Source organism: Macaca mulatta, chromosome 1 (genome assembly GCF_049350105.2).
Source record: "Macaca mulatta isolate MMU2019108-1 chromosome 1, T2T-MMU8v2.0, whole genome shotgun sequence".
NCBI classification, from domain to species: Eukaryota; Metazoa; Chordata; class Mammalia; order Primates; family Cercopithecidae; genus Macaca; species Macaca mulatta.
The window spans coordinates 61,500,084-61,514,052 of NC_133406.1; the positions used below are offsets into that span (position 1 = coordinate 61,500,084).

The 13,969-nt window shown below is 47.2% G+C and overlaps 1 protein-coding gene across 6 annotated transcripts; it reads left to right on the forward strand.

Annotated features, from left to right (window-relative positions):
• Nucleotides 1-1,459: 1,459 nt before the first annotated feature.
• On the forward strand, nucleotides 1,460-12,040 carry LAX1 (lymphocyte transmembrane adaptor 1). 6 transcript variants are annotated; one of them, XM_078003687.1, is made up of 6 exons: nucleotides 1,541-1,734; nucleotides 1,868-2,005; nucleotides 6,498-6,607; nucleotides 7,068-7,178; nucleotides 8,097-8,176; nucleotides 9,973-12,040. In XM_078003687.1, the coding sequence occupies exons 2-6, from the start codon at nucleotides 1,917-1,919 to the stop codon at nucleotides 10,777-10,779; spliced, it is 1,197 nt and encodes a 398-aa protein (XP_077859813.1). In that variant the 5' UTR covers nucleotides 1,541-1,734; nucleotides 1,868-1,916; the 3' UTR covers nucleotides 10,780-12,040. The 6 variants fall into 6 exon arrangements, with proteins under 6 accessions (XP_001101278.2, XP_077859837.1, XP_077859823.1 ...); XM_001101278.5 differs by having other exon boundaries at nucleotides 1,460-2,005; XM_078003697.1 differs by lacking the exon at nucleotides 1,868-2,005 and having other exon boundaries at nucleotides 1,505-1,734.
• The last annotated feature ends 1,929 nt before the right edge of the window (nucleotides 12,041-13,969 follow it).

Genomic DNA, 13,969 nt, shown 5'->3' on the forward strand with positions numbered 1-13,969 from the left:
AAACCTGGCACTCACCTGCAGCCTGGGGCAGGTAACGTGTGCAGCTGCCTCTGAGGTGGTGATTCCCCTCAGATGTGGGGGCAGGAGAGAATCGGACAATCAGAGGGAAGATTGGTCTAACTGCAGCAGATTGGGTAGATAAGATAAGTGAGGCCTTGAAATGATCACATGCAATGGAAAAGTTCTTTCAAAAAGAAAGAATTTTTTTTTTTTTTTTTGAGTAGCATTCATGGTTCTGAGGTTTGGTTCCATGTGTCCTTTCCTTGTACTGCCTTCCAAGGTCCTGATTCACACACAGTCCCTATTGGTTCCAATGGCCCAGGACCCCAGTCCCTGCCACCAGCATGATGGATCTTGTGAGTAGTCCTAGTTCCTACTCAGACCTGATCCAAAGGAGAAGTGGGCAGAGACCCAGGTTCCAGCTCCAGCACCAGCTGCCTCTGAGCTATTTCTGCTTCCTACCAGGTGAAGCTCCTAGGAGGGAAGGGGTCCAGGACCTGGATGATGAAGCTCTGTGGAAAGCCAGCCACGGCCAGTCTGCAGCCCCTGGGGACTCTGTGAGAGTCTGGATGCAGACAAGCCAGGGGCTGTCACCTCAGGAAAGCTGAGGACCTCAATGTCCACTGGGAAGAGATGGGAGGGAGGCATGGTTCTAGGAGGGTACTGCTGGTCTGCCCTTCCATTCATCTGGGAATTCATTTCACCGTGGAAAGTGCAATCAGAGAAGTTCTTCTTCACATCCTCACAACAGTCTTAGTGGCCCCTTCTCTTTGGACTCTCCCAAGATGCAAAGAGTGTTTCTGGAGATTAGTAGGCTCAAGAAGGGAGGGGAGTTAGCAACAAATTTTTAATGATCTTCAAAGTTTGGAACACTTTGGGTAGCTCTTAGGGATGAACTTGTTCAGCTTCTGAGACAGATGTGTGACAAGTAAGACTGCAACTGATCTTCAGAAGAGCCCTGAGAACAGGAGATCACCAGCAGCCAGGAGCTGTGAAAGGTCACCTTTGGGGAGCAGGGGTCCTGCTAACCCAGCATAACCTCTATTCTTAAGGTAGTGCCCAGAGAAGAGGTTCCCAAAACATGAAACAGACCAGCTCCATCAAAATCACCTGAAAGCTCCATCAAATTCACCTGCAAAGCATTGACATCCAAAGCCTGCCCCCTCTGCACCCTCCACCCACTGAATCAGAAGAGGGTCCTGGAGATCTGCATTTGACTCTAAAAGGCAACCTCCAGTGCTCCTTAACTTGCTTAGAAAACACTGTAAAACTGAAGACTTGTAAAACTCTAAGTGTCTCAGAAACCCAGGGTGAAGAATCACAAGTTCTCTACTACCCTGCCCCATTTTTAATCACACTCATCACAGACCACAGAGCACCTGGCAAACCCAGGGAACGGTGGGTTAAAGATATGTTTTCTTCTAGCAGATTAAGAGCTGAGCAGCGTTTCCTGTGCCCTGTGCTTCATTAGCACATTGGTGGTGTCGTTTCCGGTGACTGACTCTCTGTTTCCATTCTGGCAAAGTGGTTTGCTCTTTTCACTCTGCTTTGGGTGTTGAAGGAAGATGAGCTTCTCACGGAGCCTCTCCTGAGCCTCTTGGCAGTTTCCCCCTCTGTGCCCCTCACATTTCCACCAGAAGGCAGAGGCCATAGATTCTCCCTGAGCCACCTCACTTGGAAGCACCACGTCCGGATGAGATTGCACCTCCTGCAGCGGGCATTAGCCACGTCCAGGTAGAACCAAACCTGTTGCTTTTGTATGTTGGGTCAACTTGGCCTGACATTTCAGAGGTAGACACAAGATAGGCAGTTTGTTGTGGGGGTGGGGAGAAGTGGCAGACATGCTGGCTAACTGATTATGATTAAGAGAAACTTAGAAGCTGAAACCAGAGAGCATCTCAAAGGTTCCTGATACAATGGATGGTGTCACTCCAACCCTTTCGACAATCAGAGGGAGGACCTTGGAGTCCAGCACTCTGCATGTGACTCCCCGCAGCCTGGACAGGTGAGTGACTCAGGGTGGTGAGCTCCACCCTGCCCTGATTTAGGCAGAAGGTCCTAGTCCACACTTAGGAGCTTCTTACACAGCAGTGCTGTCTCCTCTCAATACCCAGGCTCGGGTCTACTAAGACCACCAAACTCTAGGCTTGGAGGCATTTGCTCAGGGGTGCTAGGGGGAAAGGAAGGTATTGAGGAAAGAAAGAAGATATTTGGTAGAGGAAAAACTGTGGTAACACTGGTCCTTAAAGCTAGTTGCTTAGACTGGTTGGATTTCTCACCTCTCAGAGGCCCTGAATCCTATTGTCAGTCTTTCCCAGGTGTCACCATGACAGAAATGAAAGGCTGAGTTTTCCAAGGATGTGTGTTGAGATCCAAAAACTTGTCATGAATAAAATGTAGTGATAAATATAATAAAGATATGTCTTTTTTTTTTTTTTTTTTTTTTTGAGACGGAGTCTGGCTCTGTCACCCAGGCTGGAGTGCAGTGGCGCGATCTCGGCTCACTGCAAGCTCCGCCTCCCGGGTTTACGCCATTCTCCTGTCTCAGCCTCCCGAGTAGCTGGGACTACAGGCGCCCGCCACCTCGCCCGGCTAGTTTTTTGTATTTTTTAGTAGAGACGGGGTTTCACCGTGTTAGCCAGGATGGTCTCGATCTCCTGACCTCGTGATCCGCCCGTCTCGGCCTCCCAAAGTGCTGGGATTACAGGCTTGAGCCACCGCGCCTGGCCTAGGATTCCCTTCTTTCTTAAAGGCTGACTAGTATTCCATTGAGTATATATACCACATTTTTTCATCCATTCATCCATTGATGGACACTTAGGTTAATTCCATATTTTGACTATTGTGAATAATGCTGCAATGAACATGGGAGTGTAGACATGTCTTTCAAATATGATTTCATTTCCTTCAGATATATACCCAGTGGTGAGATTATTGGATTATATGGCTCGTATGGTAGTTCTTTTCTTTTTTTGAGAGAAAGTCTCACTCTGTCGCCCAGGCTGGAGTGCAATGGCACAATCTCAGCTCACTGCACCTCCGCCTCCCGGGTTCAAGAGATTCTCCTGTCTCAGCGTCCTGAGTAGCTGGGAAAACATGCGTGTGCTACCACGCCCAGCTAATTTTTTTCTGTATTTTCAGTAGAGACAGGGTTTTACCATGTCGGCCAGGCTGGTCTCAAACTCCTGACCTCAGGTGATCTGCCTGCCTCGGCCTCCCAAAGTGCTGGGATTACAGACATGAGCCACCACGCCCTGCCTTGGTAGTTCTATTTTTAATTTTTGAAGAACCTCCATAGTGTTTTCCATAACGGCTGTACTACACTTAAAACTATTTCTATGTTAGTTCATTTATTTATTAATTCAGTCATTCATTCATTTAACAAATATTCATCAGGGCCCTACAAAGTACCAAGCACTATTTAAGGCACTAGGTGAACAGGATAAACAAGTCCATAACTACTGGAAGCTTATAGTCAAAGGGGAGAGTCAAATAAAGAACAGAGCTGAATGTGGTGGCTCATGCCTATAATCCAAGCACTTTGGTAGGCCAAGGCAGGAGGATCAGTTGAGCCCAGGAGTTCAAAACCCAGCCTGGGCAACACATGGAGACCCTGTCTCAATGTTGTTGTTGTTGTTGTTTGGTTTTTTTGTTTTTTTTTAAATAAAAAAATGATAAACAGGTAAGCATATGAATGTATAGTATCAATCAATCAGGCTAGGCGTGGTGGCTCATGCCTGTAATCCCAGCACTTTGGGAGGCCGAGGCAGGCAGATCACCTGAGGTCAGGAGTTCGAGACCAGCCTGACCAATATGATGAAACCCCATCTCTACTAAAAATACAAAAAGTAGCCAGGCGTGGTGATGCACACCTGTAGTCCCAGCTGCTCGGGAGGCTGAGGCAGAAGAATTGCTTGAACCCGGGAGGGGAAGGTTGCGGTGAGCCGAGATTGTGCCACTGCACTCCAGTCTGGGAAACAAAAGCGAAATTCCATCTCAAAAAAAAGATACATCAATCAGTCATCAGTGATATGAAGAAAAAATGGAGCACAGGGGACTGCAAGTAATAGGGTGTGGCCATGGAAGACCTGTCTGAGGAGATGACATTTGACATTTCAGAAGAGACCTGAATGAGAGGGACTCAGTCATGCAGACAGCTGGGAGAGGAGGGTTCCTGGGAGAGGGAGTGGCAGGTCTGACACAGAACTGTGCTTTGCGTGGGCAAGGGATCCTGGTAGTCAAAGTCAGAGGGAACGTGGTAGGAAATAAGGTCAGAGGTAGGCAGAGGCCAGATCATATTGTGCCATAAAGTCGTCACTGAGGAAGGACTATAGACTTTATTCTAAGTTACTCGAAGCCACGGAGAGTGACGAGCAGTGGAGGGATGTGATCTGACTTACTGTTTAGAATTATCACACTGGTTTTTGCGTGAAGATAGTATGTTGGGGCCAAGAGTTAAAGCAAGGAAACCAATCAGGAACGTTATTACAAAGATTCCTGTGAAACACAGTGGCTTAGACCCAAGTGGTGGCAACAGAGGAGCAAGAGGTGGTTGGGTTTGGGGTAAATGCCCAGGGTAATGCAGACAGAATCTATTGGTTGACTGGAAGTGGGGCATGAAAGAAAAAGAGCTCCAAGTCAAGAATGGCTCCAAGGTTTTTGACTAAGTCACTAGATGATGGGAAACACGTGGGGAGTAGCAGGTTTATGTGGGGAGATGTTTTGGTTTGAGATGTCTGTTAGGCAGCTAGTTAGAAATGCCCACTAGAAACTTGAATAGGCTGGGTGCGGTGGCTCACGCCTGTACCCAGCACTTTGGGAGCCTGAGGCGGGCAGATCATTTGATGTCAGGAGTTCAAGACCAGCCTGGCTAACATGGTGAAATCCTATCTCTACTAAAAATACAAAAAAAAAAAAAAAAAATTAGCCTGGCGTGGTGGCGGGTGTCTATAGTCCTGGCTACTCAGGAGACGGAGGCAGGAGAATCGCTTGAACCTGGGAGGCAGAGGTTGCAGTGAGCCGAGATCATGCCACTGCACTCCAGCCTGAGCAACAGAGCGAGACTCTGTCTGAAAGAAAGAAAGAAAGAAAGAAAGAAAGAAAGAAAGAAAGAAAGAAAGAAAGAAAGAAAGAAAGAAAGTTGTATAAATAACCCTAAAACTCAAGGGGACAAAAACCTTCCCTGTTAAATGCCCTGGTTTCTAATAATTGGGGGTAGCACGTCAGTTCCTGAGTCCTGCTGTAACTTCAGTTGGCAGCTTTCTATTGCATTAGGCATAGCCATCTGGAGTTGTAATCATCTGGACGCATTTCAACACCCAAGCAAAACTGAGCAGTGACGCCAGCCCTGCCAGGGAATTGCAAGGTAGCACAGAACGTGAATTGGTTAAACTCCACACAACAGCGTGTTGCTTGGAGACCAGCTCCACAAATTGGTGCCGGGGGTTATTCAAGTTCATGCAAGATGGACTCTGTCACAGAGCCACTCCCTAATTGTAAATTGGCTAATCCTCTCCTCCAAGCAAGCCAGGAAGGCCACGAGTAGGGGATGAGAAAGGGCAAGGCCAAATGACTGACTTTGCAGGTTTGGAGGACAGTGTGGCAGAGTGGAAAGAGCACAGTCTTTGGACGCAAACAGACCTAGATTCACATTTCTTCTCTGCTCCTTCCTACCTAGGTGATCTCTGACTTGTTACTTTACCTTTCTGAATCTAAAGCTCAGGTTACTTGGACACAAAGTGAGATAGGATTGTTGTAAAGATTAAATAAGTTTCAAGGGCCGGGCGTGGTGGCTCATGCCTGTAATCCCAGCACTTTGGGAGGCCAAGGCAGGCGGATCACAAGGTCAAGCGACAGGGACCATCCTGGCCAGTGTGGTGAAACCCCATCTCTACTAAAAAGACAAAAATTAGCTGGGCGTCATGGCACGTGCCTGTAATCCCAGCTACTCTGGAGGCTGAGGCAGGAAAATCACTTGAACCCAGGAGGCGGAGGTTGCAGTGAGCTGAGATCATGCCACTGCACTCCAGCCTGAGCGACAGAGAAAGACTCCACCTAAAATAAAAAATAAAAGAAAGAAAGAAACGAAGAAAGGAAGAAAGGAAGAAAGAAAGGATGGATGGAAGGAAGGAAGGAAGGAAGGAAGGAAGGAAGGAAGGAAGGAAGGAAGGAAGGAAGAAAAGAAGAAAGGAAGAAAGGAAGAAAGGAAGAAAGGAAGGAAGGAAGGAAGAAAGGAAGAAAGGAGGTTAAATTTCACATGCGAACCCCTGGCACCCGGTAGGCATTTGAAAAGAACAGTTCCCTTCTCCCCTGTCCAAGTTCCCTCTCTTCATAAAGTCAATATTCAGAGATAACCCTCTCTTCCACCGCCCCCCACCTGGGCTTTCTTTCACTCGGCTCCAATTCCAAATCTTCAGGCTCTAACTCCTGAAGGAAATGTCTCCTCCAGCCTCCCCACCCTCCTACAGCTAGCACATGGCATTTGATTGTTTTTCTAGAAATAAAGACCAGATCAGCAACATCTTTTCTGGGTTCGCGGGACTCCTTGCCATCCTCCTGGTCGTTGCAGTTTTCTGCATCCTGTGGAACTGGAATAAACGGAAGAAGCGTGAGTCCCTTGTTTGTCCTGAGTTTAGACATAGTAGGATTAATAATCTAGCCTGGAATGTAAAGCCCAGCTTATTTACCAGGGATAAACTATTGGCCTGGAGAGTCCTCAGTTCTTACCTGATACACTGGTCATTGCCTCACTCAAGATCCTGAACTGTGGCTCCAAAGGCCCAGTGCTGATGGAGTTCCCCTGGGAAAATCATTGCCCTGGTGCCCCTGTGTCCAGTTTCTTCTTTACTTTCTGTCCATCAAGTCCCCTATTCCTCTCACTCAAATGAAAATTCAAATAGGAATCCCCTATTCCTCTCACTCAAATGAAAACTCAAATCTGAAAGTGTATTTTTGTGAGAACTGGCAAGGATGGGGAGCATTTCCAGGGGCCATCTCATTCCCATGAGTTCCTTCACTCTGTGTAGCTGACCCCTGCCTTGACTCCCATCTCTCTCATTGCCTTGCAGGGCAAGTTCCTTACCTCCGAGTTACCGTCATGCCCTTGCTGACTCTGCCACAAAACAGACAAAGAGCCAAAAATATTTATGACATCTTGCCTTGGCGACAGGAAGACCTGGGTAGGTTTTTCCTTCTAATCTATGGAGTCCAGATGTTCAAACTTCCACTCCCAGAATGTGCCTCTCACCCTCCAGAAGCAACTTTCTCTAAGTTCTCAAACCTGTTTGCCCTTCAGAGAGTATCAGGGAGAATGGGATAGACAGACCGTCAGCTGCAACTCCGGGGGAACCTGGAGGGCTCCAAAGAGGGAGCAGAGGGTCATCTGGGCTGGGAGTTTTGTTTTTTCTTTTTTTTTTCTTTTTTTTTTTTTTTTTTTGAGACGGAGTCTGGCTCTGTCGCCCAGGCTGGAGTGCAGTGGCCAGATCTCGGCTCACTGCAAGCTCCGCCTCCCGGGTTCGCGCAATTCTCCTGCCTCAGCCTCCCGAGCAGCTGGGACTACAGGCGCCCGCCACCTCGCCCGGCTTATTTTTTTTTTGTATTTTTAGTAGAGACGGGGTTTCACCGTGTTAGCCAGGATGGTCTCGATCTCCTGACCTCATGATCCGCCCGTCTCGGCCTCCCAAAGTGCTGGGATTACAGGCTTGAGCCACCGTGCCCGGCCGAGTTTTGTTTTTTCTTAATATTAAGGCAACAGAAGAAAGCCACGTGTGTCCAGGCATGGGGAGACACAAAGGAGGAGAACTCAGTGCCAGCATCACAGGCAGAGGAGGGGCGGGGAGGAGGTTCTCCCACAGGACCGTGTTTCTCAGCCTCCCAATCCCCGTGATAGCATCCGCCAATGCCACAGAAGCTGAGGGGCTTCCGGTTCTCAGAGTGTCATCCCCATAGCTCTGACCTCAGAACACAGGAGAACACAGGACCCAAGGCTGGAAATTCCAGACACCATACAAACCCAGTTCATCCATGATGCAGGGATTATTTGGGCTGAAGCACTCAGAGGACTGGCTATCTTCAGAATTTGTTCTCTGTCCTTTCAGGGAGACATGAGTCAAGGAGTATGCGCATTTTCAGTACTGAGAGCCTCCTCTCCAGAAATTCTGAGAGCCCTGAGCATGTGGTAAGAGTCATGCTTCTCGGGAGAATGACATGTCTCTGGCAGAAGAACTGAGGGGAAAGAGTTATAGGGCTTGGATCTGGTCTCACTGCAAACAAACAGCATGTCCTTTGGCGCTCGCCCTGCGGTCCTATTAATAAATTGGGAAGACTAGCCTCAGGACCTCCCTAGACCCAAAAAGAAAAATTAAGGACAGAGGCAAGTGCTTGGAATTTTAAAAAGGGCACCAGGGTACAGATATTCAAGTGCACAATGTCAGAACTGAAATTGATTGGTATGTATAGATGTAGTTTTTTTTTTTTTTTAGATGGAGTCTTGCTCTCCCACCCAGGCTGGAGTGCAGTGGTGTGATCTTGGCTCACTGCAACTTCTGCTTCCCAGGTTCAAGCGGTTCTCCTGCCTCAGCCTCCCAAGTAGCTGGGATTATAGGCATGTGCCACCACGTCCAGCTGATTTCTGTATTTTTAGTAGAGATAGGTTTTCACTATGTTGGCCAGGATGGTCTCGATCTCTTGACCTTGTGATCTGCCCACGTTGGCTTCCCAAAGTGCTGGGATTACAGGCATGAGTCACTGTGCCCAGCCATTTTTTTTTTTTTTCCCTCACTCCAACCTCTGCTTCCTGGGCTCAAGCGATCCTCCTACTCCAGTCCCCCAAGTAGCTGGGACCACAGGCACACACCACGACGCCTGGCCAGCTTTCGTATTTTGTGTAGAGATGGGGTTTCACCATATTGCCCAGGCTGGTCTCAAACACCTGAGTTCAAGCAATCTGCCCACCTTGGCCTCCCAAAGTGCTGAGATTACAGGTGTGAGCCACCATGCCCTGCCAATTGATTATTTTAACAAAGACATGACAACATGCTTATTCAAATGAATGTCGCTCCCTTCAAAGTAATCATCTCAGGAGGGTATGCAAATATTCCAACAATGCCATTGGTGCTCAAAACACACTTACGACCCTGCTTTGGATATTACTTCCAGGGCTTATGTCAATTATTTCAATTACCCTCAGGAGCAGAAATGTCTGTAAGTCATTCAGCACTGTAGCTGATGTAGAAAGTGTTTGATCAAATGAGGTTGTTACAGGACCAACAGGTTTGTGTGTCTGCTGCCTGGTAACACAACATACACTGTCTCTACTAAAAATACAAAAGAATTAGCCAGGCGGTGGTAGGAGGCACCTGTAATCCCAGCTACTCAGGAGGCTGAGGCCGGAGAATCGATTGAACATGGGAGGCAGAGATTGCAGTGAGCTGAGATCGCTCCACTGAACTCCAGCTTGGGCAACAAGAGCGAAACTCCCTCTCAAAAACAAAAATAAAAACAAACTTATGATGTAAATATTACGATAATCTTCATTTTATAAATTGGGAAATGAAAACACCGAGAGACTAGGTCAGGTGCTCATACTTACTTGGCACAAAGTGGTGAGGCTAGGATTTGTGCCTTTAGTCTAAGCCTCACCTTTAGCCACTACGTTGCACTTCCTCTCAATGGGCTCTTTGGTTGATAATACTTTCGTCCCACCCGTTCCCCACCCCCCAAATTGATTCCCATACTGTGGCCAAAAACCAGTTGCAATTTATCATCACATTTGCACTGTTGCTCTTCTTAAACTCATCCCTCTTCCCTTATACCTACCTGGCATGTAGAGCCTTGCAGTTCGGGACCCTGATTTAGAGATTTTCTTCGAGGTGGAGAGCCAAGTGAACTATGCCAGTGGTATTTGCCAAGAAGAAAGGCTTTGTCCATATTTCTGCTTGCATCTGATTGCTGGCTTCCTTTTCTTCCTCATAGCCCTCCCAAGCAGGCAATGCCTTCCAGGAGCATAGAGCCCACGTCCATGCTGTGGAGTACGCAGTAGGTATCTATGATAATGCCATGGTCCCCCAGATGTGTGACAGCCTCACTCCCTCAGCACGCTGCATCAATGTCAGAGCTTCCAGAGACTGCACAAGCATTTCTTCAGAGGATTCACATGAGTATGTCAATGTCCCCACAGCAGAAGAGATTGCTGAGACTCTAGCTTCTACCAAGAGCCCTTCCAGAAATCTCTTTGTTCTTCCCAGTGCCCAGAAGCTGGAGTTTACTGAGGAAAGAGATGAGGGCTGTGCAGATGCTGGTGACTGCACCAGTTTGTATTCTCCAGAAACTGAGGACAGTGATTCACTCAGCAATGGAGAAGGTTCTTCTCAGACCTCAAATGACTATGTCAACATGACAGGGTTGGATCTCGGTGCCATCCAGGAGAGGCAGCTCTGGGTGACTTTTCAGTGCTGCAGAGACTATGAAAATGTTCCAGCAGCAGATCCCAGTGGAAGCCAGCAGCAGGCTGAGAAAGATGTGCCATCCTCAAACATAGGTCATGTTGAGGACAAGACAGATGATCCAGGGACCCACGTCCGATGTGTCAAAAGGACATCCCTTGCTTCAGGGGATTATGCAGACTTTCAGCCATTCACACAGAGTGAGAACAGTCAGATGAAACATAGAGAAGAGATGTCAAATGAGGACTCCAATGACTATGAGAATGTGCTAACTGCCCAGTTAGGAGGCAGGGACTCTGAGCAGGGGCCTGGCACTCAGCTCCTTCCTGATGAATGAAGACCCAGATACCCAGCCGTAAAGCCACATCAAGTAGTCTATCTTATGGGATAGATTGGTGCAGACCCGTGATCACCTTAGTGCTTCAGTGGATTCACTGGTTAGATTAAAAAGAGGCTGAGATGAGCAGGGAACTAAGAGGCCACACAAAAGCAGAGGTTTGGGAATTCCAGAAGGGAATTCTTCTCAAGCAGTGTGTAGTTATCTCCTGCACCAGCCTAAGAACGTTTGCTGAAACTGCTTCCTAGAACTGTGAGGAAAGCAGGAAAGTCGTGCACAGTACTCTAAGATTATTACCTTCATTAATACCAACAGGCTGCAAAGCAGGAGTATAGATTATTGTATAATCCAGGTAGAGGTCAAAAGGAAGGAAGAAGTTGGAGTGGAGTGAGGTGGACAATTTCCATTTTAAAGAGTATAGGCAGGCCAGGTGCAGTGGCTCATGCCTGTAATCCCAGCACTTTGGTAGGCCGAGGAGGGCAGATCACTTGATGCCAGGAGTTCTAGACCAGCCTGGACAACATGGCCCTTCTTTACAAAAAATACAAAAATTAGCCGGGTGTGGTGGTGTGCCTCTGTAATCTCAGCTACTCAGGAGGCTGAAGCAGGAGAATCACTTGAGCTGGGGAGGTTGAGGTTGCAGCAAGCTGAGATTGTGCCACTGTACTCCAGCCTGGTGACAGAGCAAGAGTCGCTCTCAAAAAAAAAAGTGTGGGCGGCCGGGCGCGGTGGCTCAAGCCTGTAATCCCAGCACTTTGGGAGGCCGAGACGGGCGGATCACGAGGTCAGGAGATCGAGACCATCCTGGCTAATATGGTGAAACCCCGTCTCTACTAAAAATACAAAAAACTAGCCGGGCGAGGTGGTGGGCGCCTGTAGTCCCAGCTACTCGGGAGGCTGAGGCAGGAGAATGGCGTAAACCCGGGAGGCGGAGCTTGCAGTGAGCTGAGATCCGGCCACTGCACTCCAGCCTGGGCGACAAAGCGAGACTCCGTCTCAAAAAAAAAAAAAAAAAAAAAAGTGTGGGCAACCAAATGTAGGTGAGGATGCAGAAGAATAGGAACCCTCACTGGTCGCTGATGGGATTGCAAAGCATCAGGGCCACTTTGAAAAACTGTTAAGCCTTTTCTTATAAGCATAACTTATCATATGGCTCAGCCATTTCACTACTAGAAATTGACCGAAGTGAACTGAAAACTTATGTTCACACAAAAACTCACACATGACTGTTTATAGCAGCTTCATTCATAATTACCAAAAACTAGAAATAATCCACATATCCTTCAACGGGTGATTGGATAAACTGTTGATATCCATTCCTTGAGTTTATCCATACTCAACAGTAAAAAATGAACTCTTGGTTCACACAATAATATAGACGTATCTTAAATCCGTTTTGCTAAGTGAAAGAAGCCAGGCCTAAAAGTCTACATGCTGTGCAATTCTATTTATATGACATTCTGGAAAAGCCAAAACTATAGGGATGAAGAACAGATCAGTTGTTGCCAGGTTTGGAAAAAGGAGGGAAGTTTGCTACAAATGGGCTGCAAAGGGAATTTTTAGGCTGATGGAGCTGTTCTGTATGGTACCGTGTGGTGGATACATGACTATATCCATTTGCAAACACAAGAACTATACACATGGCTGGGTGCGGTGGCTCACACCTGTAATCCCAGCACTCTGGGGGGCCGAGGCAGGTGGAACATTAGGTCAGGAGATCGAGACTGTCCTGGACAACATGGTGAAACCCTGTCTCTACTAAAAATACAAAAATTATCCTGGCATGGTGGTGTGCGCCTGTAGTCCCAGCTACTCAGGAGGCTGAGGCAGGAGAATCACTTGAACCTGGGAGGCGAGGTTGCAGTGAGCCGAGATCGCGTCACTGCACTCCAGCCTGGGCGATAGAGCAAGACTGTCTTTAAAAAAAAAAAAAAAAAACTATACACTAGACAAAGGGGCTTTATATGCAAATTTTAAATTTTAAAAAATGAACAGACTGTCAAGGGAACCCAAGATGTCAAACTGTGGCAAAGGAATCTAATTGTATTATAAATGTATGATATCAACTAACTGAAAGGGATGGAGAAAAAAAGAACTGACAATTAAAGTTGGAAAACAATGTTTTGACTTGTAACTGTAGATAAGGACACAAAGAACTACATACAAAAACTGCACTCTGGTTGGTAAATTTGTATCTCACAGAGGCATGGCTTAGCAATTCTGTAACTACTTATATATATATATTTGGGTTAAATAAGTCAAACTATTGTAGATAAGGACAGGCAGGTTAGTGTAAGAATTGAATTGCAGGACACCCAACTGGTGTCCAGAAAGCTGGAAAATTGGTCGGCTGTTGGGGAAAAACCCCACCATTTGGTGTCAGAAGTGTTGTGAGTGAAAACAGACCATTACTCCACCAAGTGGCCAGCATTTAAATTCATGCCACACAGAGGGAACCATGACAGTCTGGTACTGATGACCAAGCAGGGTTAGCCAGGGCAGCAGCAAGGGCAGAGAAAGGACAACCCCATAGTCAAGTAAGGAGAAGTTTGTATCCTATGTGAGAATGAAGCTTAAATGGACTGAACAAAATCTTAAACGTTGGCATGAGAGAATTCTCATAACTAAGAGGGGATGAAAAGTTATGGGATCTAAATTAGAAGTTATGAAGACAGCTGGTCACCCATTAAGGGTGGGAGGGACAACGTATCAGTTGGGGGCAGGTCCTGGAATAAACTAAGCCAGCTCTTTTTTATTTTTTGAGACGGAGTTTTGGTCTTGTCACCCAGGCTGGAGTGCAATGGCATGATCTCGGCTCACTGCAACTTCCACCTCCCAACTTGAAGCAATTCTCCTGCCTCCGCCTCCCAAGTAGCTGAGATTACAGGCGCCCACCACCAGGCCTGGCTAATTTTGTGTTTTTAGTAGAGATGGGGTTTCACCATGTTGGTCAGGCTGGTCTCGATCTCCTGATCTCAGGTGATCCACTCGCTGTGGCCTCCCAAAGTACTGCAATTACAGGCGTGAGCCACCACGCTGGGCCCTAACGCAGCTCTTGCTTGTTTACACACCAACAAGCTGGATACCGCGATCAGCCAATCACACTTACATACTCTTCCAAATCAAGAATGATTAATGCACTGTAGATTGTCTCCTATTAGATAGGTAACTTTTCTGTTTATTTCTTGTT

Coding starts and splice junctions, on each gene's coding strand:
- LAX1 (XM_078003708.1), top strand. CDS start 6,119: ATGGAAGGAAGGAAGGAAGGAAGGAAGGAAGGAAGGAAGGAAGGAAGG. Junction 7,179..8,096: donor TTGGCGACAGGAAGACCTGG/GTAGGTTTTTCC, acceptor CTGTCCTTTCAG/GGAGACATGAGTCAAGGAGT. Junction 8,177..9,972: donor CTGAGAGCCCTGAGCATGTG/GTAAGAGTCATG, acceptor TCTTCCTCATAG/CCCTCCCAAGCAGGCAATGC.